General features: G+C 33.4%; 2 protein-coding genes across 5 annotated transcripts; one reads left to right on the forward strand and one right to left on the reverse strand.

Moving 5' to 3' along the window:
* Positions 1-4,529: 4,529 nt before the first annotated feature.
* On the reverse strand, positions 4,530-14,780 carry LOC25481891 (pre-mRNA-splicing factor ATP-dependent RNA helicase DEAH1). Of its 3 annotated transcripts, XM_024775222.2 has the most exons (21): positions 14,644-14,780; positions 13,553-13,657; positions 13,311-13,438; positions 12,978-13,190; positions 12,792-12,863; positions 12,333-12,419; positions 11,806-11,839; positions 11,634-11,688; positions 10,998-11,057; positions 10,752-10,823; positions 10,274-10,337; positions 8,983-9,062; positions 8,465-8,532; positions 8,296-8,353; positions 8,038-8,095; positions 7,888-7,962; positions 7,019-7,106; positions 6,837-6,937; positions 5,749-5,811; positions 5,604-5,655; positions 4,530-4,847 (listed from the first exon to the last, which is right to left on the reverse strand). In XM_024775222.2, the coding sequence occupies exons 4-21, from the start codon at positions 13,158-13,160 to the stop codon at positions 4,783-4,785; spliced, it is 1,335 nt and encodes a 444-aa protein (XP_024630990.1). In that variant the 5' UTR covers positions 13,161-13,190; positions 13,311-13,438; positions 13,553-13,657; positions 14,644-14,780; the 3' UTR covers positions 4,530-4,782. The 3 variants fall into 3 exon arrangements, with proteins under 3 accessions (XP_024630990.1, XP_039687812.1, XP_024630992.1); XM_039831878.1 differs by having other exon boundaries at positions 12,978-13,438; XM_024775224.2 differs by lacking the exons at positions 13,311-13,438; positions 13,553-13,657; positions 14,644-14,780 and having other exon boundaries at positions 12,930-13,108.
* Positions 14,781-16,807: 2,027 nt separating this feature from the next.
* On the forward strand, positions 16,808-27,609 carry LOC25481892 (ubiquitin carboxyl-terminal hydrolase 26). Of its 2 annotated transcripts, none has more exons than XM_024775225.2 (14): positions 16,808-16,896; positions 17,719-17,819; positions 17,900-18,496; positions 19,448-19,703; positions 20,393-21,129; positions 21,307-21,415; positions 21,982-22,160; positions 23,171-23,455; positions 23,537-23,735; positions 24,028-24,099; positions 24,209-24,439; positions 25,625-25,888; positions 27,006-27,153; positions 27,235-27,609. In XM_024775225.2, exons 2-14 carry the CDS (start codon positions 17,740-17,742, stop codon positions 27,327-27,329), a joined length of 3,252 nt encoding a protein of 1,083 aa, XP_024630993.1. In that variant the 5' UTR covers positions 16,808-16,896; positions 17,719-17,739; the 3' UTR covers positions 27,330-27,609. The 2 variants fall into 2 exon arrangements, with proteins under 2 accessions (XP_024630993.1, XP_013465750.2); XM_013610296.3 differs by having other exon boundaries at positions 16,815-16,896; positions 17,748-17,819.
* The last annotated feature ends 4 nt before the right edge of the window (positions 27,610-27,613 follow it).

Below are 27,613 nucleotides of genomic sequence, written 5' to 3' on the forward strand. Positions count from 1 at the left end.
GTCCTAACCTTCGGGCATTTCATTCAAATGCTGGTCGTTCTCAAGTTGTGGCACATATTACTAATGAACTCTCCAGGTTTGTGTGTTTTATATTTTGCACTTCCTGAATCTATTAGTCGCTTGATTCTGGATAAATATCATTTTGGAAGGTTGAACAACTTTGTAATTGATCTTATAGAAGAGGAATGACAGAACACAAAAAAAAAAAAAGTAAAACTTCAAGTTTTGATTTTCATCTTTTCTAATCTGTCTTCCTCTGTTATCATGTCTTTTTGGAATTGGAAGTTTCTTTATGCCAAGTATGAACTTTGTACTTCTGTTACTGGATATTATTTTTTGGGTCTTGCTAACATGTGCCCTCATGGCACATGTTAAGGTTTCCACAACTAGTAAATATTTATTGCAAAATAGTAATTATAAAAAGTTTAAGAAATAAAAATTGACACAATTTCCATCTTTAGCACCTTAGCATGTGCCCTTATTTTTTTGGTTTATGCTGGTAATGAACCAGGTTGTTGTTTCTAGAGCTTTTCTAAATTTTGAGACGATCATGTTTAAATTGTTTTCTGAAATTTGGATCATGTGTTTTTAATGATTTTGAGATTGCTTTGTTCTTTTTGTGTGCAGTGACCCTTATGTCTTTTAATGGGATGCAGCATCTTTTCAGAAGATGCTATCAGCAGATAAAAGTAAAAGTGTAAAACCAGTTCAAGGCTCGTTATTTTTCTGCTCAGGTTGGGTTTTAAAACCTATTAATTCTAATTTTTTTAATTTCGCGTTGGTTTCCTCCACAGGAGGTAATCCTATTTGAGGTGTGTCAAGCACCAGTGTGGTACCTCACCCAGCCGAGATTTGAACCTTGGTTCGCCATGTTGTGGGAATCTAGCCCCTTCCATTAGTTTGTTAAATTGTGAAAATATTTTATCTGAGTTGCATAACATTGACTTAGAGGTTGAATCATTGCTCATGCTTTGATGACTCAGGTCAAGTAGTCACATATTCACAATATGTAATAGGCAGTATTTACTATTTTTGAGTTGTGGTTATCTATGTATTGGTTATTACTACTGCATGAAATGGAAACAACTTGCATATTTAATTTACTATTGGGAGGGGAGCAACTAATTTTTTATCCCAAGTTGATCTATAGTGACAAATTACATGCACTGTATATCAGAGTATGTTCTAGTTAGTACTAATGAGATATTTGACTCCCCTAAAATGAGTAGTTAGTAAATTGAGAAAACCGTGTTACATTTCAACTTGATTTGTTATGCATGTGCATATAAATTTTAGTATCAACCATTAATTTGTTAAGCAACGGTTGATATCATTCTCAGTGAATTGTTCACTTTAGAGGAGTCAAATACATTAATGAGAAATTTTAGCAAGTGTTTAGGACTGATACCGACCTTAACCATATAGAACTAAAAATACAATTTTGGTGAGCTTCACGCTTAAATACATATGAGTGCCACTCAGTAAAACAAAATTGTATGCTGATGAATTAAAAGGTGGAAGTTGGTTGTCGTATTTTATGTTTGACCTTGTGTTAGTGTTCATAATTTATTTATTTGTTTTTTTTACAGCGAAGTGCATTTTTGCGCAAAGGAGAGGGGAAATACAACTTGGGGGAGCTTAGATCCTTCCCAATCAGCTATGTCAAGAAATCTGAAATATTCAATTTGCGGTCAGACTGGCATGTCTGCACATCAGAGCAGAGGAGGTAACTTCATTGAAGCAGCCATGAGGAAAACAGTAGAGCAGAGAGATACTCCCATAAACTCAATCCTATCCAAAATCAAGTTTTGGGGGTAAAGTGTGTTTATTCCTTAAGGCGTTGTTTGGGAGTTTGGAGGGGAAGGGAGGGGAGGGCTTTGGGGGGTTGGAAATATATAGAAAAATGAACAAAAAATTCACATTTTTTGAAAGAACAGTCTTTTAGAGAATGATAAACTAATACTTATGATTAATATACTTTTAATTTTAAAAATATTATAGCAACATAAATTGAATTTGAAAAATTCATATAAACCCTCCATAACCCCCCAAAACTCTCCCCCAATACAATTTTTGAGTTCCCCAAATGAGGGGGATTTTTTATTATGAGTAAAAAATTAACCTCCAAAGCCCTCTCCTCCCAATGTCTTCTATTTCTTCCACTTGCTCCTTCCTTTTTTCCAAAACCCTCCCCTCCCCTCCAAACTTCCAAACAAAGCCTAAAGAGGAAAGAAGTGATTTAACCACGTAGCCAAATATGTAAGTTTCCTTTTCCTTTACACCAAACCACATTATGTTAGCTATCACTTCTTTTGTTAGACACTGTATCAAATGATGAACGTATAGATGCTAATAGCTCCTACATCCGTGTTTAAATATATGTTTCCAATTCTCGTGTTTTTTTGTTTCAAAAAACTTAGTGGCAAGACACACATTAAGTGCATAGTGAAGGATCATTGCAAGTTCACGTTCTAGATTACTACCAAAAGGAAGAAAAAAAAAAACACTTCTATTTTTAATGTGTATTTATGGTGAAATTCTAGATTACTACCACATGGAAGGAAAAAAAAGACTTATATTTTTAATTTTCGGTAAATAGGTAGATTCGATTGAATGTACGTACTTTCTTCATCTTAAATTATGTGTCATCTTTACTATTTTTTTTTTATCAAATTATTTATCTCTTTTATAATATCAACACATCATTTATTTATTTTTTTCACTAACATAATTTTATTTATTGCATTTTAATTATTTAACTACTCCATTAACTCCTTCAAAAATAAATAAAGGTGTTTTAGTAAATGAAACACATTTTATCATTGAATTGAAATTAATATTTTTTTAGGGGATCATTGAAATTAACATTATTAATAATTTTCTTAATTATCATGTAAAAGTAAAACTAAAAAAAAATCTAATATGAGACGGAGGGAATAACGATCAATGTTTCTTTGTTTTTTTTTTGGTAGTACAATGTTTTTGTGATTAACTCAATCCAAAGATTTTATTGATTGATGATAGATACTTACCGTAAAATTAGATATCCCGAATGCATGAATAATAGTATTGTTTTGTTAGTAGATACGCCATTGGATCATGATGAGGAAATATATAACATGCTTAGAGAGATATGTTAAAAGAATTATACTTTTTTTTTTTACAAAGAATTATACTTATACATTCGAATAGAGAAATGATATTTGTACAACTATTTTATAACAATTTTTGTGACAACTTTCTCTCTCATACTCACATTATATATTTACTTTCTTTCTATTACTTTGATTTTTGTGTCAACACATACTTTTATTTATAAAAATATGGTTGTCTATATAGTTGTCACACAAATAAATGTTCATATAATATTACTCATTCGAATATTAATTTTGTGGTTATCTTAGACTCATCTTCTAAACGTATTTTATATGCATGATATTTTCTGCTTTTGCATTTTGTCATAAGGAAAATAGAGTCCTGTGAACGTGTTCTTTTTAAGAAAGAAAATGATAAAATAAATAATGGGAAAGTATACAAATCTTGCAATTTTTTGCCAATAAATCTTGCTTGCACCAATAAAAAGATGGTAAAATACAATCACAGAATAAATTTACGTTAACACAGAGATGACGATTTATAAACTTCATTATCTCAATGCATTATTTTTCCAGGACATAGCTGAATATTCTTGTCTTTCAAAAAAAAAAAAATACTGAATATTCTTTTCATTTTTTGATAAACAATGCAGTTTTTAACTTTTGAAAAACAAAAGCAATTTGGACAAACACAAACAAAACAATGTGAAATTTACTATCCTTTAGAATGTAAATATTAATGAAGGAACGAAGGGTGATTAGATGGACACAAACACAATTGATACTCGAACTTGAGACCTCAAGGAGGAACAGACTCCCAGGTCCCAAGCCAATACCACCAGACCAATTCAAGTGGGTTACAATTGATACTATTTTTAATCTTTACCATTAAATTAAATCATCTGGTACTAATTCATAGTTCTCATTTCTCATAATAGATAAGAGTTCACGTCAGATACGCTCCATATATTAGAGTTCTCCTTTAATAAATACATTTGATTTGACTTGTATCCTTGAATAGTCTTATTTTATTGTGGTTTTAGAAATACTAACACAATCTTGACCCAAAAAAAAAAAAAAAAGAAAAGAAATACTAAACAATTGTATTTTATGAAATTGTTTTTCTTAGACGGTTTAACATAAATTTTAAAGAGAAATAATATTTGTACAACCATTTTGTGACAACTTTTTCTCTCATACTCATAATATGTTTTTAATTTCTCTCTATTAATATATACATTCTGCCATAAATAGGGAAGAATTTACAAATAACAGGAATTGGATGCAAACTAATAAGTTATTCTGCTTCTTTGCAGGGTTGATCTTGGATGGATACCAACTCAAGCATGAAGACAACTAATATATAGAGAAGATTTATGATTAACAATTGTTGACACAAATGGTTAGGTCTTATACTTACACCATCTGTGACTTAAGTTCAAAAATAATGTTATCTCTAATTTTATAATTTAATCTTTAAATAAATAGTATGACGTGGCAAAATAAAGATATTCTGTTGGGTGTAAGTTTGAAGCTAATTTACACTAAAAATAAGTGTATACTGCTTAATCTCTAAACAAAATTCATAATATATATATATTTCACAGCTCACAGAAGAAATATATTTACAATGCATCTTCTTCCAACTTTAAGAGCAACATTTTTTTGCCTCCAGCAAAACCACTTTCTAACGAATGTACTTCCTGTGGTTCTCTGCGCGTCCTTCTCCATGGGGCATTTTCTTTGAGATAGCTGCGACAAAATTTGATTCAACAACTCAAATAGATGAACGGAGAAGTTTGATTCACATTAGTCTCAAATTTTAATGGCATAAATCAAGAATGTGATCTCTAAATAATAATCAACAAATTTAAAACTGTCAATACGCTATATGTAGACCTCATTTATTTAGAATTTTTTAATAAAAGTTCCTATTAAGTACTCCTATGGCAATACACTAACCGGGAGTCCATTAGAAACATACGTAGATTAAAAGATTTAGGGTTAAATAAGTTTTTCGTCCCTATAGATACATTAAAATTTGATTTTAGTCCCTAAAATGTAAAATGAGATGTTTTCATCTTCACAAAAAATTTTGGTTTATTTTTTGGTCCCTAATGAATATATAAAGATTGGACATAATAAACGAACATAATCTGGATACAATTTGAACACAAAAGTGTTAGAATTTTTACATTCACATGAACATAAAGTGGTCATTAAGGACCAAAAACAAAATCATTTTTTTTTTAGGATGAAAACATTCAGTTTAATTTTTTAGAGACTAAAATCAAAATTCGCTATATTTATAGGGACGAAAAACCTATTTAACACAGATTAATTCATTCCCTATAAAAGGATCTCAATATTTTAAACTCAATTAGGAACCTGAGGGCCTGTAAAAGGATGTCAATATTTCAAACCAAATTAGGAAAACCTAAGGGAATTGTGCTCGACTCCTTGCAGCATAGAACAACGACATTAGAAATAAAGAGAAAGAGAGCATACTGTCTTCAAGATCATTGGGCTGCAACAACCACTGTGACTTTAACTCCGTGATCTGCAATAAGAATATACATATAGTTATAGCTATTCCCGAGCATCCATTGAAAAAATTCATAAAACACTTGGATTACTTAAATGTAGGGAATACCTGTCTCATATATTCCTTGGTTGTCAGCACTAGTTCATGGTACACGACGCATCTTGGACGAACCTTCGAGTATAAACAAAGTGGAAAGTTAATATATAAGAGAGAAATTTGGATATGTTTTTTTTTTTATAAATGAACGTTCACGCAACAAAACATTGATAGAATCTTTTCATTTCAAGTTGCCTTAAATTGGACATCCAGATGCACACACACAAACAAACAACTCCAACAACCAAACCCTTTTCAACTAAATTGTGATGGCTCCATAGATAAAACAACAATATAATGTCCTATGTTCTAAATATGTCTATACAATTTGATTCCGTTTTTCGTATCGGTTCTTCAAGTATCATTCTTCTCCATTTGGGTTATCTAAATTGAAAGAATAATGTTACCAAAACACGCTCTTTTATTGGTTAAAGTTCATAGGTGTAAAATTCAGAGAGAATTGCATAACTAACTTTTGATCTAAAATTCTGTTTTAAAATAATTGATTGAAATCAGTTACAATCAAGCATGTATAGTAGCCTGAAAGTTACCCGGCTATAACAGGTTGATCTATGGATGACTGACAGTTATCGGTCAGTTAACAGCAGCTGTTAAGTGCCAGTTGTGTCCAGCTGGCATCCCTTAACTAACTAGTTCTAAGTCTAACTAAACTAGACTTAAGTTTCTTCTCTAATAATAGGGGTCTCACCAAATTTATATGGGATCCGCATGATTTAGTGCGATCCGAGTGAATATTAACCAATGAAAGAGGGTGTATTAAAAAGTGTGTTAGAGTGAGTGTTGTTGGCACTTCTCAAAAAAAGTGTGTTAGAGTGAGTGTTGTTGGCACTTCTCAAATTGAGTTGAGGTCATCACCATTGCTTTAAATTGTGGTTCACAATTGCGACTTCAATATAAAGGAATTTAAGGTCTATGCATCGGCATCACAACCCTTATCTTACAAACCGGATTTATGAGGTTGGTTGGGACACAAATCTTAGATATTCAAGTTGTGTTAGTTCTATTTTTGGGTTATAAGATATTTAATCCTGAGATCTAAGATACTCAAAAATAATATAAAAGATACAAAACCAAAGTACCTGTGCCAGCCCCGAGCTAGGATGTATGTCAACAGTCTGTACATGTTTAAGTGTCCAATATGATCCGTTTTTTTGCAATTTTGCAGTGTGTGGAAAAAATCCTGCAGTCGTTAAAAATTTGAATCAGCAGGATGAAAAAGAATTCATAATGCAAGTGATAATTACAAGTTTTTAAAGCTCACCAAAATGGTGGGACCCCTTCCCAGACCCGGCAGATGCAGGAGCTTTTAGTGCACCAGGATGCGCTATACTCATAATTGTTGAGTGCCACTGCAATTCAATTAAATGGGCTTGGACTTCACTCAAAAATATACAAGGGATTTGCTTCATGATGCTGACATGTCTGCAGCTCAAGGTATCTGCACTAGTTTTAGGCGGATGAGAGCTATAAAAGTTTGCAGGTGATTGATTACATGAATAACTCTCAATCTATAAATCATTTATTAGTCATCAACAGAATGACACTGTGACTGGGCTTGAGATAGGCTATCTATAGTATTGATAAGGTGCACCAGTTTATGAGTCAACCTTTTAATGACCGCAGGAAAACTGTTATTAATGCATTTTTGAATATCTCAAAGCCCCTGCAGCCCTTTTTTTTTGGCACCCTTCTTTCTTCTCCCCTAGTATATTAATACGGGTCAAACATTATTTCCTTCAATACCCCTTTGATTATCTTTGTTATCTGTTAGTCATTCCCGCTTGGAGATGTCAATCTGTTGCATTAACCAGTCCCTCCAGGAGAGACTAGATCCACTGCACTCCTTCTTAATATACATATTATTTATAGGTGCCTGACTGCCACAAAATTAATTGAAAACTGGTCCTTATTTAATTAAAAACTGCTCTTCGAAGCTCTACTTTCCATCATTCATTTTATTTATTTTTAAAAATTAAAAAGTATTAAAAAATTTCATTTCATTATAACTATTAAATATTTATGGGATGAAACTTTCAGAAAATAAAAAATGTTGATTGACTGGCAAGGCAGTGCCTGTAGAGGTACTAAAACTTAATAAAGCCATTATTAATTGAATTATTGAAGTGCTACCTGAATTGCAAGTGCCTCTGATGCCGACTTTGCTTTGGACTTTTCAATTGAATCTGCCATCTCATGGTAATCAAACTGCAAAGCAAGTCTGGCTCAAAAACAAGAATATCACCATTAAACGTCATGAGTCAAGTTGAGTCATTAACATACCTTATCTCCATCCATCACTGATGCCTTGATAAAATCGATTTGGTCCTCGAACACAAATCTACATACATAAATTGTAAACAAGTTAATGACCAGTAATGTGTGCACTCAAAGAAAGATACATGATGAATCACCTTCAATGCTACACCTAAAGAATAAAAGCACACTGAGCTAAGACTTCAGTGTCATCCGATAAGTAACAACAGAACCAGATTAGAATATAACATTGCACAACAATTGTTTTTAAATGAACAAACTTACTGGTAATCATCAGAGGCTTGCTTTTTATTTTTGGAGCCATACTTCATTGTTGCCTTTCCTAGAAGATATTATTAAGAATACACAAATATGAAAACAAACGAAAAGAACAGGGATTTATTTTCTCGAAAATTAGATATTATAAGGAGCACAATAGTAAAGAGATATTTACCAATTTGATGTTCCTCCCATGCCTCTTGTTCAGAAAATGGATTCATCTTTTCCTCAGCATTTGAATCCCTATTGATAAAAAAATTAATGTTCGATAAGGGTATTAGAAAGGGAGAATGAAATAAAATGAGAGAAAATCTAGCAGAGTTTAATCTGAATTATTCATGAATATTCAATCTGAATGTGTAGAGTTCGATGATATAGTTATAGTATAAAAAGATGTAACTAACTTCTAACAGAACTATCGACTGTATGTCAGATGTTGCTAACTATCTCTAACAGAATTCTGATTGGTGGAGGTTAGAGTGTTGAGCCAAAGCCTAACTCTTAATACAAGATAGCAGTTATGTTGTATATTCCTAATAACGGCAAGTACTTTTTGGAAATTCATGAGATAAAAATCAGAGAAAATACATTATAAATGGTATATTGTTAATAGTTCAATCGGATTCCCTTTTCTTTTTCTTTTTATATTATTGTCAATTGTAGTGGAACTGGAGATATGTGGTAAGTGAAGACCTGTAACGCTGCATAGCCACAGAAAACCTCTTTTCTTGATCAACGTCACCTTCCTGATCATAAGCGTCTGGCATTCTATACTACAATTCCAGAAGAACATAAGAGTTTAGCAAAGACATGTATAGATGTGTATTTAGCTTATCACAATCCCAAATGACCCCTTTGCCGAGGATCCTATCCCAATTTTCCAAAAAAAATTAAGAGAGTGTGATATTTTTATACATTATTCCATTACAAATGAGAAGAAAGAACCACCATATTATAAAACTACACAATTCAGTCAAGGCATTAAACAAGTAATCATCAACAGAAAGCAAAAGCATAACCAAATATATAAAAATATACAAGGTTGAATATGTCTTTAAACCCTACAAAAAAAGAACCATTGAAATTTAGTCCATATAAAATTTCATTCGCGTTTAGCCCCACTATTTAACAAAACATCTATGTTTGTAGTCTCTCAGAAGAGATTAAGAGCATAATTTTTGTATTTTACAAAGACTAAATGAATAAAATTTTAGGCCAAATACCTCCCCGGGTCCTTTAAGTTTTATGTTTGTTTCAGATAGATCCTTTAAGTTTCTAAGGTTTCAGATTGGTCCTTTAAGTTTGAAGTTTGTTTCAAATAGGTCCTTTAAGTTTCTAAGGTTTCAGATAGGTCCTTTAAGTTTCGAGTTTGTTTCAGATAGGTCCTTTCTATCAACCTCCGTTAAGCCAAAGTTGATTTGATAGAAAGGACCTATCTGAAACAAGAACAACTGGCAAATAGCTTATTTTGAATAACGAGTGTTAGATCAGGATCATAGATTTTTCACTATAATCAAATTTTGATTACAACAATACCACTAAGACAACCTTGTCCTAGATTTCCTTGCCTCAACCTGAGGACTTTCTAATCTCAATCCAGAGATACAACAAGCTGTTTTTACAAAAGATAGTGTTTACATAAACTCTAGGAGTAGTAAACAGATATGAAGCACAATACACTTAAAGTGCAACCTTACAGATGTTTCTTTTCTCTTTTTCTAGACAAGGCTTATACTATAAACAAGCATGTATATAATTACAAGTATATATTAACAGTTTATCTGATCCTGATCTAACACTCATTCTCCATGAAAATATGCTGAGCCATTGAAAAGTTGTGACTGCTTAGTTTTATCTTCCCTATTTATTATCTTGATTGGGGATTAGCTAGGAGACTCCTGCCTATATAATGTACATTCTGCCCACGTAATGAGATATAATAAATATATTTTCAGCCTTAAGAAAATACAAACTTATTGATTACCTCATTCACATTGTCCGCATGCTCTGACCGCTTTTTTATAAGTTCATATAGCTCTTTCTTGTGCCTGGGGAGAAATAGAAAACTTAAGAACTTTTTCCTTCTAAAGATACATAAGATATATCTTTTCTATTAGTGAATATGCAGCTCTTTAAAAACTCTGCATAATGATGGAAGGGTTCTAGCTCTCATGTACAAATGCAGAATACGCAAGCATGCATGTTTGTCTATTTAACTAGATTTCAAACCTGTTTGTTAAGAGGCATAATGATGGAAGGTCACATGTAGAAATGCTTTACCCAACCTCAGTACCATAGTCTTTCTTTTATTCTAACTCCATTACCGAGGTTGGGTAAAGCAAGCATTTCCTTTACAGAACTGGCTTGACACTACTTTTTATAGAGAAAACGATTTTAAGAAACAAAAATGTAACATAAAGTGACAAAAGAAAAATTTAAGAACTCAATAAAGCAACCAGTACTTTAACTCACGCTGTTCCACTTCTGAAAGCTTCACACCTTCAAATAGATATTGCTCATCTTCTATATCATCTCTGCAATAATCGTGCAAATGATTATCAAATACAACTATAGAAGATTAAGGAAAAATAAGCATTATAATACATAACAGATATGTCCAAGATATCAAATATTAATTTCTTCATTGACAGAAAATCAGAACTAAAAACAACCATAAGAAAATAAATGAAACGGAAGTAGAATCATACCTCAGTTCTTCTAATTTCTTTTCCTCTCTTTTCTTCAAGTATTCTTGTCGTGAATACTTTCTGAAACAGCAGAAAAACAATAAGTAAAGTGACACTGCAACCAACTTTACGCGATCAAAATCGTATCTTATTTAAACAAACAAAAAAAGTCAAAAACAACCGAGCCTTATGCACTATATGTTGTTTGTTATTTGGGCACATGACACCGACGGGTAATATCAAAAACCAAAATTTCAACAACTCCATCTGAAGTCTTTTCCAAACCATGCCCTAGACGATTTTTTGAGAGTATATAAGGATTTGTAAAGACTAGAATTAGTTTAGTGGTGAGGGGTTTGGGTAGTATGCACGAGGTTCTAGGTTCAAACCTTGTTGCCTCCATTGTACAGAACAACAGAATCGTTCACAAACTTATTTATGAAAATAGTTTTGTTATCTTCAGTTTACTCCTGTCTCAGAAACTAGTCAGATTTTTAAAGCATCAGTCCACAAGATACTCAGTGGTACACCTCTTAAATAGCGCCCAAAAATATATTTCTTCTTCTGAACCCTTATCTTAACAACTATCCAGCAAAAGGCAGAATTTTGTGATTCTTATGACTGCTAAAAAAATAATATTTCCACAAAATAGCAAACCTCAAACAGCGCATATCATCATGTTCTGCGGCATTAGATCTTCGAATTGCTTCGTCTGTTGGAAGAAAAATTGAACCAAGAAATTAAAATCAATATTTGGATATGAAGGCACGTTTGCACTTATGTGTGTGCATAAGTGCATGTATCTAAGCTCAACAATCCACCGACATACCTTCCTCCATTCGTGCTAATTTTTGTTCAGTCAACTGAAACAAGAAAGAAATTCAAAGAATTAGAATGAAGAAACAGAAAAGTTAAAGAATCTCATTAGATGTAAAAGCAAAACAAGTTCCTAAAATTATGGGCAATGGATATGATCTAACATGGATTTTAAGGTAAGATACAGCTAATATCTAAGTCAGCCTTAAGCCAAAACAACTTGCATATTAACACTAGAAGAAACATTTAATGGGTGGGAGAGGCAAAAGTTAAATAACATCCATTACAGTTATATAATCAGACATATTAGATGAAACAAAGATAAGCCATGCTACTACTGTGAGAATGGAAACCCCATCTTCCACACATTTTCACCCATTCATTCAAACCAATTTTCTTCTTTTATCCATAAGAAAGCATTAATGCAGACACTACTAAGACACCAACTTGAGCATAATGGTATCAACCATAAACAGCAGATTTCATAAAAGAAAGCCTTCAAGTACAATTGACCAAATAAATCCGACTTCTAATGAGTACCTTCCGTGTCGCTGCAGCATCTCTTTCTCTCATATGCTGCACTAATTCATCCTTTTCCCTTTGATCTTTCAATCTTTCTTCTTCTGACTGTTTGCAAATAGACAAGTAATCACATCAAGAGAATTGATGGATATTATAGTAAAAAAGTTTTTACAAAACTGATTAATAAGAGAGTTCTATATGCAAAGAAAGAAAAATTAACAAACAAAGGACTCTTTGGTATTATCAACAAAAATTAAACTATTACAAAATCCTTTTTCTTTTTCTTTTTGAGAACATAAATCATATTAAATTTCATTACAAAAAAAGAAAATAGAAGCAGAAACTCAGTGATCAATAGAATTGAACATGCAGCTAAAAAATATAAATCTGAAGTGGATACAGTAGGAATTTCATCATTGGTACCAGCTGCAAAACTGTGTCGTAATTAAGCACAAATAGACATTAAGAAAATGGTACCTCTGAACCACTATCTTCATTGACGGTAATTCTTCTCTTAACTTGTCTTTCCCTTTCTTTCCTTGAACTTACCTGCATTGATGCATTTGGTCAAAATAAGTCAAACCTTGTTACAATAAACATTGATCGGCAACTTACAATGAGCATGAATACGAAAGTGAATCTAATAGGTTATGAACACTTTGCCTCATCTTCTTGATCATCTTGAACTTCAGTTTTCTTCCTGAAACGTTTTTTATGACTGTCTGGCTTTCTAGATGTAGAAGCAGTAGTTATCGACGATTTATCATCACCGCTAACAATATGGTCATCATCGATACAGTCATCATCCTTCAAAATTGTGTAAGTCCCCTGTTTCCTTGCCAGCATTGCAGCTTCTCTCTATTGTTTTTTATATTGCTATTATAGAGCACAAAAAATCAATAGCCCGCAGACAATAATTATTTCTGTAAGAGGATTTTCTGGATAGTAGTGTAAAAAAATGGCAGTATATTCATTGTGTCTTGGATCAAAACTCACATTTAAGCCAGACGATCTACGAGGAACTCTAGAGAAAATTTCTTCCACAAACGCACGGGTGTCCGTTGATGAGAACCCAAACTCCACTAGCTTTCCCACTAAATCAGCTGGTGAAGTAGCTTGCTTGGCTGCAAAACCAAAAAGATATTAATGAAATATAGCACGTGAATCCCAAAACAACGTTTCCAAAATGATTATATATAATAATTTTTAGGGTGATAAAACAATCTTGGATGAATTACATAGTCCAATGATGTACTGTACAATTGTGGGTTGAGAATATCCAAGCAGTGACATCAACTTATCAGATACGCATGTCTTTAAATTGTCATTGTTCGCCATTTTCACTGCAAGGAATAAAATAAATAAGCCTAATTTTGGATAAGAAGTCAGGGAGCATAAAAAAAGTGGTCCAGACCATCATGTTAAAAAATGTTTATCAGCCTAAATAGAACTCAATCAGCAGTAGCAAATAGAAACAAAGAATGTAAAATATATGTAACCATTGCAAGTAGAGCTGTCAAGAAGGCTCGGATGATTAAAGGGCTTAAAAATTTGTGTCCAAGCCCGGCTCTTTGCGGGCTACGGCTTTTTCGGGCTGGCACGATTAACTAAAACTTTTATTTTAAAAATAAAAATAATAATACTTAAAATTATGCATATTCTTACATGATTTTTATTTTATTTTTTTGAAAAGTCGAAATTTATTAATAATAACTACGACTCAAGCACAAGACGTACAAGAGCACACACCAAGAAAAATACATAAGAATTCATGACCAATCATTCACAAAGGTCATACCAGTTAAGATTAAGAACCAAGACTCCTTAAAAACACATATAAGTTGGAAGCATGAGCTGCTTTGACTATTCCCTTTAAACAGAAGCCAAGAAAAACACTGCTACATGTCATATTATCAGCTCTAATTGCAAGTGGGGTCGGCTACATGGATCAAATGACGTGATAATGTTTTATAATTATTTTAGGTCTTCCTCGGTCTCTAGTGATTTGACTACCCTCCATCTGATTTCATCTCCTTAATATAGAATCTACATGTTCACTCTCAAAACTACCTAAGCCAAGTTTCCATTATCTTTTCTTTTCTACCATAGGTGCTAGTAACCCAAATTTAAATAAATTGTGAAAAGAAGCGTATGTATAGGGTTTCAATCTCAACACAATCATTCTAATATCTTTCAAACTTCAAATGTAATTAAGTCGACAATCTACTTTAGATAACAACATCAATCAACAAACTATAACTCTCTCTGGTACATTTCCGTTAACAGTGGGAAGGAAAAGAAGAAGAAGAAAGAGAGTAAAATGCAATACCTGGCGGCGTTTCTCACGGTTTATGATTTCTTTGCGGCGGCGAACGGCTCCGGCTGCGTATTCCGGCGAGTAGTTATCGTTTCCGGCGAAGCGACGTCTCCAATTTGTGGTTTTGATCAGTTTGGTTTCGACGGGTGCGTGCTAAGTATATAAAGATTACCTTAAAAATATATATTTCCTTAAAATATATAGGTTAATATATATCTTTACCTTATAATATTAGCGATTTTCGATTTATCTCCCGTAATTTAAGAGAATTTTGGTTTATCCTCTGTCATTTCATCGATATTTAAGGTTACCCTCTCCTATATTATCGAGTTTGTACGCTCAAAATTCATGAAGGTCCTAAACCAAAAATCTTTAAATTACAGGGTTGAAATCTAAACAAATATTTTTACATGGGATAAACCAAAAATTACTAATATTACAGGGAGTAAACATATATTAACCTAAATATATATAGACTTTTTATATTAACACTCCATATATTTCTAGTTACACCTAAATTTTCTTAATAGTTTTTAATAATACCAAAATTGTCATTTAATATAAATTTTCTTAAAACCTTGATTTTATTCATTATCACTAAGTTTCACCCTCTTTCACCCACAAACGATCAAACAAACCGATGTTCGATCAATTTATATGGAAGATTAAAGAGTGAATCAAATTATCTTTCATCCATACTCGATTTCATACAAGTAAATGAATTTCTTCTTTTTTAACAATGCTAGTTTCAATTTTTTCTTCATGTTCAACGGTACTCTATGATGGTTTTAATTTACATTGTTGAGGTTAACTTAAATTCAATTTAAGTAGGTTCATGTAAACTAAGTTTACATGACTTACTTAAACTAACTTTACATTACCTACTTAAACTAAGACTACATGACCTCCTTAAACTAAATTTATATAACCTACTTAAACTAAGTTTACATGACTTACTTAAACTAAATTTACATTACATACTTAAACTCAGTAAAAGGAAGAGGAGTTTTGGGATGTAACCAAAAAAGAAGGAAAAGACTTTTTACAAAATTTATGAAAGGGTAATTTTTATCATTTTAGACTGTAACCAGGAATATAAAGGGTGTAATTAGAAAAAGTCACACACACACACACACATATATATATATATATATATATATATATATATATATATATATATATATATATATATATATATATATAACGTAAGGTTTTTTATGTCACATGTCGCTTCCACATTAATTTTCAATATTTATTTTTTATTTTTTAAAATTAATATTTTATTTGCCATAAATATCTCAACAAACTTCATATATTACTTTGTTTTTATCAAATAAATATATTATCTCTTGTAAAAAAAACTAAATATATTATTTAAGTTTTTAATTTATTTTTAATATTTATGTAGCATAAATACCTCAACAAACTACTCATTATCTATACTATTAGTTTAAGTGTGTACATGTAAACTTAGTTTAAGCAGGTCATGTAAACTATGTTTAAGTAGATTATGTAAACTATGTTTACATGAACCTACTTAAACTGAATTTAAGTTAACCTCAACAATGTAAAACTTAAAATGTCGTACAGTATAGTTGAACAAGAAGAAGAAAATTGAAACCAACATTATTGAAAAAGAAAAAAAATTTCACTTTTTTATACGCAATCGAGTATGAATGAAAGGTGTTTTGATTCATTCTTTAATCTTCCATAGAAATTAATTGAACATCAAGATTGTTTGATTGTTGGTGGGTGAAAGAGAGTGAAATTTTAGAGTGACAATAAATGAAATCAAAATTTTAAATTTTTTTATATAAAATGACAATTTTGATATTATCAAAAAAAAAATAAAAAATAGGTGTAATAAAAAATATATAGGATGTGAATAAAAAAACTCTTAAAATAAACAATGAGAATGCTACCACATTAAAATACTAAAATTGGTAAGTTTATATCAAAAAATTGTGTAATTATATCAATAACAGCTTTATTCATTGACTCTGACTGACTTGACTGTCTCTTCCCATTCTTCCCCCCATTCTTTTCCCAAAATTCCCTTTCCCTCCAAAAAGCTACTGTTTACTATTTTTCCATAAAAATAAAAAATAAAAAATAAAAAAACAATAAACTTTATTATTATTTATTTTTTTAATATAAATAAACATAAACTCTATTATTTCATTTTCTCTCAGAATCCAAACTCATTCGTTCGTTCGTCATCTTGCACAGTTCAAACAAGCTTTTCGTCTTTCCTTCTTCTCTCTGGTAATGTCGTTGCTTCCATTATTTTTATCTTAATATCATTGTTTCGATCATTTTTTTGTTGTTTTAATTTAATTAAATAATGCTATTTATGTTGAAATATATCTAATTCTCGTTTTGCTTTATTTTTTCAATCAAAAATTTGCTGATTGGAATTTCTAGGGTTTTTTCAGCTTCGGTTTTGGTTTTTCGTAACTTGTGTAATTAGATTCTTACTTGTTCTGTTGTACAATGAGTATGATAACCATAGTGTGAACTTGTGAAAATGTGTTTTCATAGACATTAAGATTGTAACTGCATTTTTGTATAATTTTCTGTGTAAATTTGCGTTTTTATTCGTTTTTAAGTGATTATTTTACCATTTAATGACACAATTAAATGTGCGTTATTGAAAGCATTTTACATCTATGTAACACCGACACTTCTGATAGAAGGTGAGTCCTGTGTCCGACCCTTGTCGGCATTTCAGGGGCACTAAGTTGTCGGACCCCACTTGTTGAGATGCAAAAAAATAGTGTGGCAAGTGTGTGCTTGCGATTGTGATGGCATGCGCGACTTGTAAAAAGAATATGTAGCAAGTTCATACAGGGCACCCAAAATCTCAGGGACGGATCTGCGTGACCGTGTCAGTGTCATGTCTGATGTTTCTTCCTGTGACAATGTTTCATCGTTTTAGTTTAACATTAATTGAAACTAAATTTAGCTTGGTTATTTTGGCTGTAATTTGATTTAAGTAATGGGTGTGGAAATGAAGTGTTGATTCATTTAGTTTTTTTTCTCTCTAAATGAAGTTAGTTTCTTGTGTTATTTTTTTCTTTTCTTTAGGGTTAAGTCTTGTATTATACAATGAGCAGAACAACGACTCGGGGTAAAAATAAAAGACTGAGACAAGGGGATGATGATACCGGAACTTCAGAAATATTGAGGTACTACAAGCTGATAATGGCATTCTTGTTTTTTAACTTATCAAATGGAATTAGAACTTATTGGTACTTTCTTTGTGTAGGAAAATATACAAAACAGGCGTAGCAACTGATGATGATATGAACAAACTGTATATGATTACAAAGCCAGTCTGTTCAGGTTGTCGTGTTAATACTAAAGACAATCCGAATTGCTTCTGTGCATTGGTTCCGCCTCCAAGTGGAACGCGGAAGTCTGGCATATGGCAGAAGATATCTGATTTTGTTGATAGTCTTGGCTTTGACCCAAACACGGAACTTCGTGAATCTGCTAATTCACCCGCAGGACTCACAAATCTTGGAGCAACGTGTTATGCTAATAGCATACTCCAATGCTTGTATATGAATAAACGTTTTCGAGAAGGATTATTTTCTGTAGAACCAGATATTTTTCAGCAACAACCAGTGTTAGATCAACTAGCTCGGCTTTTTGCTCAGTTGCATTTAAGTAAAAAGGCTTTCATAGATTCTTCTCCATTTGTAAAAACGCTGGAGTTGGACAATGAAGTTCAGCAGGATAGCCATGAGTTCCTGACATTGCTTCTATCATTGCTTGAGCGTTGCCTTAGCCGTTCCGAAATTTCCAAGGCAAGAACGATAGTTCAAGATCTTTTCCGGGGAAGTGTGTCTCACGTGACAACGTAAGAATCATTGACTGTTCGAAACTTTTTGACTTATGTAATACGATTTTTCTTCTTCTTCTAGCTTATTGCATTATAAATCTTTGTCTTTGCGGGGACGGGGCTGTGAAATATTATAGTTTTTGTCAAATAAGTCACATATGATAGAACATCATGGCATAATTTGATCCATGTTGCTGACCCCACTTAGTGTGATAAGACTTGGTTGTTGTTGTTGTTATCGTCAAATATATGAGAAATCTATGAAGCATGGACACTCCTTGGATTAGGCGTGTCTCGGTGTCGGACACGTTGACACGACACCGACACTTGTAATTACCCTGAATTATGTGATTTTTTCAAATTATTAGATGTGTCGGTGTGTCGGTGTCCGTATCCGTGCTTCATAGTGAGAAATCCTTTTAAATTTTTTGACCCTTTTACTGCCTCTTCACTACATACTCAAGTATAAAAGAAAAAGATGAGAACAACATCTTCAGAATGATGCAAGTGTCTCTAACAAATAAAGCATAAGATAACACCTTTGTTTGTTGGGCGCTCTTGAATTATTTTTGTGCAAAAATGTTTTTGATATTACCAAATGATGTTTTAATTATAATTTTGTGCTAAAATGACGTTTGGTCGTTTGCATCATCTTTGAGGGCTGGTTAGTATTGATAATGTAATTATCCTTACTGGTTGTTCGGACTCATTTTCTCATTATTGGTCAAAAGCTAAGAAGCATAGGCACTGACATGGCATTGACGCACACATGGTGGCTCAACAATATTGGATGTGTCCATCTATCTTGTAGTGTCCCATTGTGCTGTGCCTAACCTGAAGTGTCCGACATGTTTTCCAAGTCCAACACACAGCCTTTTCTTGAAGTGTTTGTGTTTCACTGGTCATAATTGACTCTGGCATTTTATGCTCAAATGTTCTCAAATAAAATTTTCTCACTTTACTATGAAGGTGCTCACAATGTGGAAGAGACTCTGAAGCTTCTTCCAAAATGGAAGACTTCTATGAGTTGGAGTTGAATGTCAAGGGATTGAAAAGTTTAGACGAGAGCTTAGATGATTACCTCACTGTTGAAGAGCTTAATGGAGACAATCAATATTTTTGTGAGTCATGTAAAACAAGGGTTGATGCTACTCGCAGCATCAAGCTGCGAACATTACCTGATGTGCTTAATTTTCAGCTTAAGCGCTATGTCTTCCTTCCAAAGGTATTGTACAAAGTTTGAATTTTATTATCGTTGTGTTGTTGTAAGCATTAAACAACTAAATTCCTTGTGTTTTTCATTGTTTACTTCATTTTTTTGGTTCAATTTCTCTTTTTTTTTTGGGGTATAAGAGATCAACAAACATTACAAGAATTTTCAGAGCATGCTCCAGTATATATATTTTGGACTTAGAAAATTAGATATCCTCTTTGTGGATGTGTACCATAGTCCTGAAAACTGTCAGTTTTTTTTTGGTAAATTTTTCTATCTATGCAAAAGTCTCAAATCAAATTACATAAATAATTCTCCCAGTGTGCGTATCACTGTTCAAATCAAATATCTTGGTCTAAATGCTCTTACAGAAAGAACAACACATGAGCCTTGATTTGTGTTTCACACGTGGCTTGTGTGAGCTATGCTTTAACTTTTTTATAAAAGAGAAAGAAATTTTAATGGTTATACAGAAGAAGGACCATTATTTTACTTGGCAAAACTGTCTGGTGTATTATGGCTAATTTGGTAAACCTGCTTGTAGTGATCACATGAGTTTTCTGAACATAGAAACTATGTTAGTAGCTACATGCCTTTTCTTTCTCTGGGCAAGCTTCATTCTATGTAGTATATTTTGATTTTCTGCATCACTAGGTCATTTTTTGATGGATGTATTCCTTTTATTTTGTTTCCTCTGGCAGACAACAACAAAGAAGAAAGTTACTTCTCCATTTTCATTTCCCGCTGAACTTAGTATGCACCACAGATTGTCTGAGCCATCTCAGTCTGAATTGATATATGACTTGTCAGCTGTTCTGATACACAAGGGAACTGCAGCTAATAGTGGTCATTACATTGCACACATCAAGGATGTGAACACAGGGCAATGGTGGGAATTTGATGATGAGCTTGTTACTAACTTGGGCCGTTGTCCATTTGCCGAAGAAGCTTCATGCTCTGCTTCTAAATCTGTTAAGAATGATGTGAATCATTCTAATTTCTCTGAAGCAAGGGTAGCTGACAGTAATGGAAGTGCTTCAAATGTAAAAGTTTCACAATCTTTACCCATGGAGACATTTTCATCTAGTGATGCATATATGTTGATGTACCATCTTAAGCATACCAAAATTTTTAGTGAGAACGGGGGAATGGAAACTAGTGCTAATCATACTGAAACAGTCGATGTTCCAATTACTGCACAAGATAATGATTGTCTTCCTTCTCATTTTTGTGAAGAGATTCAAAATTTCAATGCCTCATATCTTGATACTTGCCAGCAGTACAACCATAGGAAAGAGGTAGAATTGAGTCGTATCAGTGAGAGGAGAGAAGAAGTTCGATCTGTTTTAGCTGAAGCTCCTGTTCAACCACTGGAGCAACCGTATTTTTGGATTTATAGCGACTGGCTTCGCCAATGGGCGGAGAATGTTACTCCAAGGTTAGTGCATATGCTTTATGTATTCTTGGCCAAGAGCACATCAATAGTTTGTTATATTTTATTTGTGTGGCTAAATTCTTTCCTTGCCTTAGCTTGAGGCACATTCCTTGTATCATTTACTAGGGTAGGGTTATTTCACATGATTTATGGGATAGTTAATTTTTAATGTTAATGCAGTGCTATTGACAACACATCTATCCAATGTTCACACGGTAAAGTCCCAGTGTCAAAGGTTACTTCGACAAAACGACTGTCTTCTAAAGCATGGGATAAGTTACTGTCTAAGGTAAATGTATTTAGTTGTTATGATTCCATTCATTTGATCTTGGTGCTCCTTTTAAATCAATATGAAAAATTTTGCTTGAGATTTTTTATAATTGGTAATGGGGCTTGAGAAGGGATAGATTGGAAAATGATTTCTTCTTTTAAGTTCTATTCTAAGTATTGTGATACTGGTATGATAGATGACCTTTTTTTTTTTTTTTTATCAGAGTGAGGAGTATGTGAGATGGCAATGGGTAGGGTCTGAGTAGGGTACTATATAGTACTTGTCCTGATGCCTGCGTTACAAAGAATATTCGTATCCAATATCCAAACTGTTACCCTGCGGGCAATAACTTTATGCCGGAGTTTTTTTTTTTTTTTTTTTGGGTTTGTGCTGATGTGAGGAGAATAAAGTGCACATTGCTGACTGAATTACAGTGTACATAAAAATAACTAGAAGTTTGAGCTTCCATTGAGAGATTCATAAGCATTTGATTTTGTCATGTTTTATTCGTGTGTATCTCCTATTATGTCATTGTTGCTAATAGTACGTCTATACATTTTTCCTTTATGCTTCATAAAATACAGTATGGTGGAGGGCCAACACTTTCTCATGAGGACTGCTGTTTGGACTGTCTGATTGATGGGGCTCGGAATGTCGTGTCAGCAGACACTTATCGGCATCAAAGAGAATCATTTAAGCAACTTGCACGGGATATTCTTGATGGAAAAAACGAAGATGGAAAGTACTACGTGTCTAGATCATGGTATGATTGCAAATCTTTTCTCTTGTCATTTCTGTTTCTTCAGAAAGGAATAAGGGGTGATGGAGCTAAGCATTCCATTTTCTATTGTTCTGGAAATTGTTTTTATTTTAAGCTTTATGGGACCAGTATTATGTATGATCTGAGAGAGAAGGAAAAAATGCAGAGAATTTTTTTAGATCAGACAAATAATATATTAAAGCACCATAAGTGCTTGAAAAGAGTAAATTTTTATAGTACAGTAGACTAATAACAAAACAGAAGGGAAATACACATCGATGCTTAACAGGATGTCCAATACAAGATAATGCTTATACTAGGAAAGAGCTAGAAAATTGGATAGCATGGGAATTGAATATTGAAAATTGTGTTGTATTATTGTGATGTCACATTAGTAGACTGTGTGTTCCAACAGTCAATTGGTTCTGTTTTGGATGAGCTGTGATGACAGCTGTACATGCTAACTAGCTGATACTATACTAAACTAAACTAACTGGTAACCAACTAAACAAACACACTAACACTGTAAAGTATTAAATCACATGTGAGCATATACACTAATGTCCACCCATAAGAAAATTTATAGCTAGTGAGGGGCTTACATTGGATAGTGATGTGGCCTGGATAGTGGCTGTCAGTCATCTCTCATCTTACAAGTTAGGCTTGTGGGGCTGAGTTAGACCTAACCCCAATACCTAATATGGTATCATTTCCCATCCTAAATCTATTGGGCCACTTGAGTCATGCTCCAGATGCTCATTCCTAAGTGTAAGAAGTGTGTTGAGAGTCTGACATTGGATAGTGACATGAGCTAAATAGTGGTTTTAAGTGGTGGGCATCCTCACCTCAGAAGTTAGTTTTGCAAGGGTGTTTTAAATCCATTCCAAAACTTAACTATCTGTTCTGATCAGTTTTGATTTTTTTTTTTTTTTGTATCATCTACTTCATCAAGTTGTTAGGGTTGTTCAAAAGAAACTATACTAAAGCCTTTTGAGCTGAGTTTACTTTTGTAGGTTGCAGCAGTGGTGGAAAAGAAAAGTTGTCGATGCTCCATCTGAAGCTGATTCTGGACCAACAGCGGCTATTAGTTGTCCACATGGACAACTTATGCCTGAGCAAGCAACTGGTGCTAAGCGGGTGCTTGTTCCTGAGGGTTTTTGGCTCTTCTTATATGAAGATGCAACTTCTGTGAAAAGTGATGATCTTCTGGTCTGCCCTACGTTTCCTTTAGACTCCAAAGAGTGCTCTGAATGCAATAGTGAATTATCTGAAGTGTTTTGCATGGAGGACTCTATGAGGTTCTTTTGTTTGTAAATTGCTATTGATATATAGAGCTGATGTAGACAGATTTTAAATTAAATTCTGTTTTCATGGTGTAGGTTATTAAAACAAAGGCAGCGTCAGAGTCATGAGAAGCTGTTCAATGGGAAAAGTATGCCTCTCTCTCTAGATTGCACATATTTCTTAGTTCCTTCCTCTTGGATTTCAAAATGGAGAACTTATATCAACCCAGCTGTCAAGAATTCTGACACACCTGAAACATTAAATGTGGTGATTGGTGCACTGCTCTGCGAAAAGGTACACTGTTCATTTAATCTTCAATCACACTTAGCATATTGTTAAGTGGTAGTTCTGTTTGTTTCAGTTTAGTGTACTAGTATTTGGTTAAATTTGAGTTTAATTTTCAGGTTTGCACTTATTGAAAAATTGTTCTATGCAATTTGATAAGGATTTTAGTTGCAGATTTAGATTCTTAACTCTTCAATTGCCATTTCATTTTTCTATGCTTGGTCTTCACATATATGACACAACATCAAATTTAACCTGTAGCAATTTCAGAATGGATTTTTACTTTTCCCTTGTTTCTCAGCACTCACGACTCATTGAAAGGCCTCCTGAACTGATTCTCAGACGTGGTGCTATAATTCCAAGGGAGTCTTCTGTAAGTTGGGGGAACAAGATTTCCCTTCGTCATTTTGAATATCATTGACTAAAAGCTTGTTCTTTCTAACTCTCTCGGTCTTACTTCTGTCCTACTTTGTGGATACTAGGCAGGTGGCTTAACCATCATATCTGAGAATGATTGGAAATGTTTCTGCGAAGAATGGGGTGCTACTGAAACCCAAGGAGTATCTGCAAAGATTGAGAAAATTAATGATTCGGTGAATGCTACAGCTGGATCTTGTGAAGAGATGGCAATATGTGAGGACCAGTTGGCCAACTGGGATAAGGGGAATAATGAAAGTGGGAATGGTCAATTTTTGATCAAGACTTGTCCCGAGGTAATCTAAAACGCTACCAACATTCTGTTGGATATGCTGTTTCATGCCCTGATCTTGATTTTCTTGTGCCTAAGTTTTTTGAAGCCAAGTCTTTCAGAAATCAGAATTACACATATGCATATATTAGACAACTAATCCTTTATGGTATTTCCTCTTAATTTATATGAAGTTTAGGGTCTGTTTGGTAAGACATATAAGCTAGCTCAAGTCTTTCAGAAATCAGAATTACATATATGCATATATTAGACAACTAATCCTTTATGACATTTCCTCTTAATTTGTATGAAGCTAAGGGTCTGTTTGGTAAGACATATAAGCTAGCTTATGGCTTATAACGGATGACACTGCTATACAGTGCGAAGGATTTATCGTGAAAAATCACGAATGCTGATGTGCTAAATAGAGATAGGTTATAAATTCCGAAACTGGTGGAATAAAAGCGGTGGTTGTGCTATAAGTTTGGTCAAAGCAATAAAAAACATATGTCGTGGGAAAATAATTCGCTATCTTTAGCATTACTCATAACGGATAAGCTCGTATGACAAAAAAAGCGCTGTTTGGTAACAACTTTTTCATTATGTGCTTATAGCTTATTTTACAAGCATATAACTTATTTTTCAAACGCTATTTTTCAGATGCTATTTTAAATATCCGTTATAAGCTATCAGCTAACAATTAGCTTATCAACTATCCGCTATTTTTTACCAAACAGAGCCTAAATGTTCATGCTTATCTTCCAGTTGTACTTGAGAAGTTATATCCTTGATTTTTCTAATTTTCCTATTTCCTATTTTCATCACATGCATAGTAAAATAACTAGTCTGAAAAAACAGTAATGTTGTATTGCATGTTTCTCAACAAAAGAGATGATGTCTTAAAAAAGCTGCTTCCGGGTGTGTGCATATGTAACTTGGTGCAAAAGATATTGTACTGCGTCTGCATGATAGTTTAATTGAAGTGTGAATTTTGACTGTTTGTAGCTTCTTCTTCTGAATCTACACTATCCACTCCCTTCTGTTCACCCACATAAATTCCATTACCAACTTATTTCAGTTAATTTTTTAATTTATTCTAAACCATTGTATATTCTTGAACTAAATTTATTGGCAAGTTTGTATTCTCTTTATAGGATGATATATAAAAATTTTATTTGAACTATAATTTTTGCCCTTCTGACACATGCAGGTTTGTGAAAGTTGCATTGGAGAAAAAGAAAGCTGCGAGTTAGTGCATAAACTTAATTATTCCAATGAGGATATATGTGTAATTCTTGTACGCGGAAAAGAGGTCCCTAGATCAATCTTGGAGGCTTCAAAGGGATTTGTTGAAGCAGATCGACGGGTTTCTAAACGCTCCAGGAAGATTAAAAATGGGAGTTCAATTAATCTAAAAGTGTCTGCTTCAACAACAATTTACCAGCTGAAAATGATGATATGGGAATCATTTGGGGTAAGCCAAGTTTGTTCTGTATTGATATTATTTTGTAGTTTAAATGTTAGTGACGTCTAAGGTGGACTAGCAACTAAGTGGTTCATGGTGAACCACAACTAATAACCATTGGATTGAGAGATTCCATGTGATCTTATGATGCACGTAACACCAGAGTGAGTGAGTGCCCCATTTCTCCTTCTCTCACCATTTCTACTCCATTATGTTAAAATCTGCAAATTTCTTCCTACATAGAGCCAAAAACCACATAAAAGATGGATAATTACAAATTAGGGAAATCAAAAGGCTTAATTGCACTTTTGACCCCCTATCTTTTCAAAAGTTGCGATTTTGGCCCTCTAACTAATTAAAATACAAAACAGCCCCCTATGTATTGGATCTTTGGCAGTTTTAGCCCCCAAGGCCACTTTTGACTTAGTCTTCGCTGACGTGGCACCCACATCCCTTAAGTGAGGTGCTACGTGTCGACCATTGTGGGTGCCACGTCTATCTTTATTCAATCCAACAACCAATGAATTTTGTGAAAATTCTGTCTATCTTTTTCTAGTGTGCACACAAGCACATACAATATTGCTAGATGGAGCTTATATTGGCAGGTTATTGTTACTTTAGGGCGTTATAAAAACCATCTTTAAGCCCCTGATTGCTAAATCTATAAGGCTCTTAAACATAGGATCAGTGCTTCATGCCAGCTTCATGTCATCATATAATAAAAGGGCAGATTGTAGGGTGGACCACCTTTATACGTAGTCTCTGTTTGGACCACATTCTAAAACCGTTAGATTAAGCAAAATTACAAAACTTTATTATTCATTGTCCATATTGGATTGCTCGCTCTCCTGTCTCTTGCCTTCTCCTCCTGTTCACATTCTACCTGCACAGCTGCCCGGATCCTCCTCCCTCTGTATTGTGTGATTGCGTGAAAGCATCATATCACAGTGAACCTAAACTGACTTTTAGTAGACATAAATTAGGGATGACTTGATAAACTGAAAATAGACGTGGTTGTGTAAATTTTGTTCTCTTTTAAAAATTCCCATGCACTAGTTTGTTATTGCTGCAATCAATTCAGTGCTTTGTAATTAATTTTTTATTCCCATATCTGGTAATTGCTCAGGTTGTCAAAGAAAACCAGATACTACAAAAAGGTGATATAACAATCGATCACATTGACGAAAATACTACACTTGTGGACGTTAACATATTTGCTGGAGATCAGATTATTGTGAGGGACTCTGAGATCCATGAAAATCGAGATATTGCTGGTAAGCTATTTGATAATTTTACTTGATGACTTTATCTTTTTCCTCTTATGCACAGAAATGAACATATTCCATCTTTTGCAGATGAGCTGTGTAACGAGAAAAAGGATACACAGCATACCGAGGGAGGGTTTCGTGGAACACTTTTGACTTCAAATGTTTCATCTCAGGTTGTGTAGGAACCACTCTTTCATTGGTATCATCTTATTGTGACATTTATTGTATGTATATATATACACTTCAGGGAAAAAACCAATTGAATGAGAAAAGAAATGGTTTGGTGGAATGCAACCATGTAAATCCTCGTGCCTGGGGCGGCATACCTAGTGTTGGATGTTTTGGTCTTATTGCCATAGTAATGGCAAATTTTTGAAATGTAGTTCAGTAGTTCTTTATATTTAGATTTTATATATGACCAAAATTTCAAGTGGGGGAGAGGCTCTCCTTTTCAAAAACAAATAAG

Source organism: Medicago truncatula, chromosome 1 (genome assembly GCF_003473485.1).
Source record: "Medicago truncatula cultivar Jemalong A17 chromosome 1, MtrunA17r5.0-ANR, whole genome shotgun sequence".
NCBI classification, from domain to species: Eukaryota; Viridiplantae; Streptophyta; class Magnoliopsida; order Fabales; family Fabaceae; genus Medicago; species Medicago truncatula.

What these genes read in the sequence shown, in the direction of transcription:
- LOC25481891 (XM_024775222.2), bottom strand. Translation starts at nt 13,160, where the DNA reads ATGCTGGCAAGGAAACAGGGGACTTACACAATTTTGAAGGATGATGAC. An exon ending in AAGAAATTAGAAGAACTGAG is followed by an intron (nt 10,824 to 10,997) that starts GTATGATTCTAC and finishes CGATTATTGCAG; the next exon opens with AGATGATATAGAAGATGAGC. An exon ending in CCAAGGAATATATGAGACAG is followed by an intron (nt 5,656 to 5,748) that starts GTATTCCCTACA and finishes TTCTTATTGCAG; the next exon opens with ATCACGGAGTTAAAGTCACA.
- LOC25481892 (XM_024775225.2), top strand. Translation starts at nt 17,740, where the DNA reads ATGAGCAGAACAACGACTCGGGGTAAAAATAAAAGACTGAGACAAGGG. An exon ending in GGAACTTCAGAAATATTGAG is followed by an intron (nt 17,820 to 17,899) that starts GTACTACAAGCT and finishes TTCTTTGTGTAG; the next exon opens with GAAAATATACAAAACAGGCG. An exon ending in GGGATAAGTTACTGTCTAAG is followed by an intron (nt 21,416 to 21,981) that starts GTAAATGTATTT and finishes CATAAAATACAG; the next exon opens with TATGGTGGAGGGCCAACACT.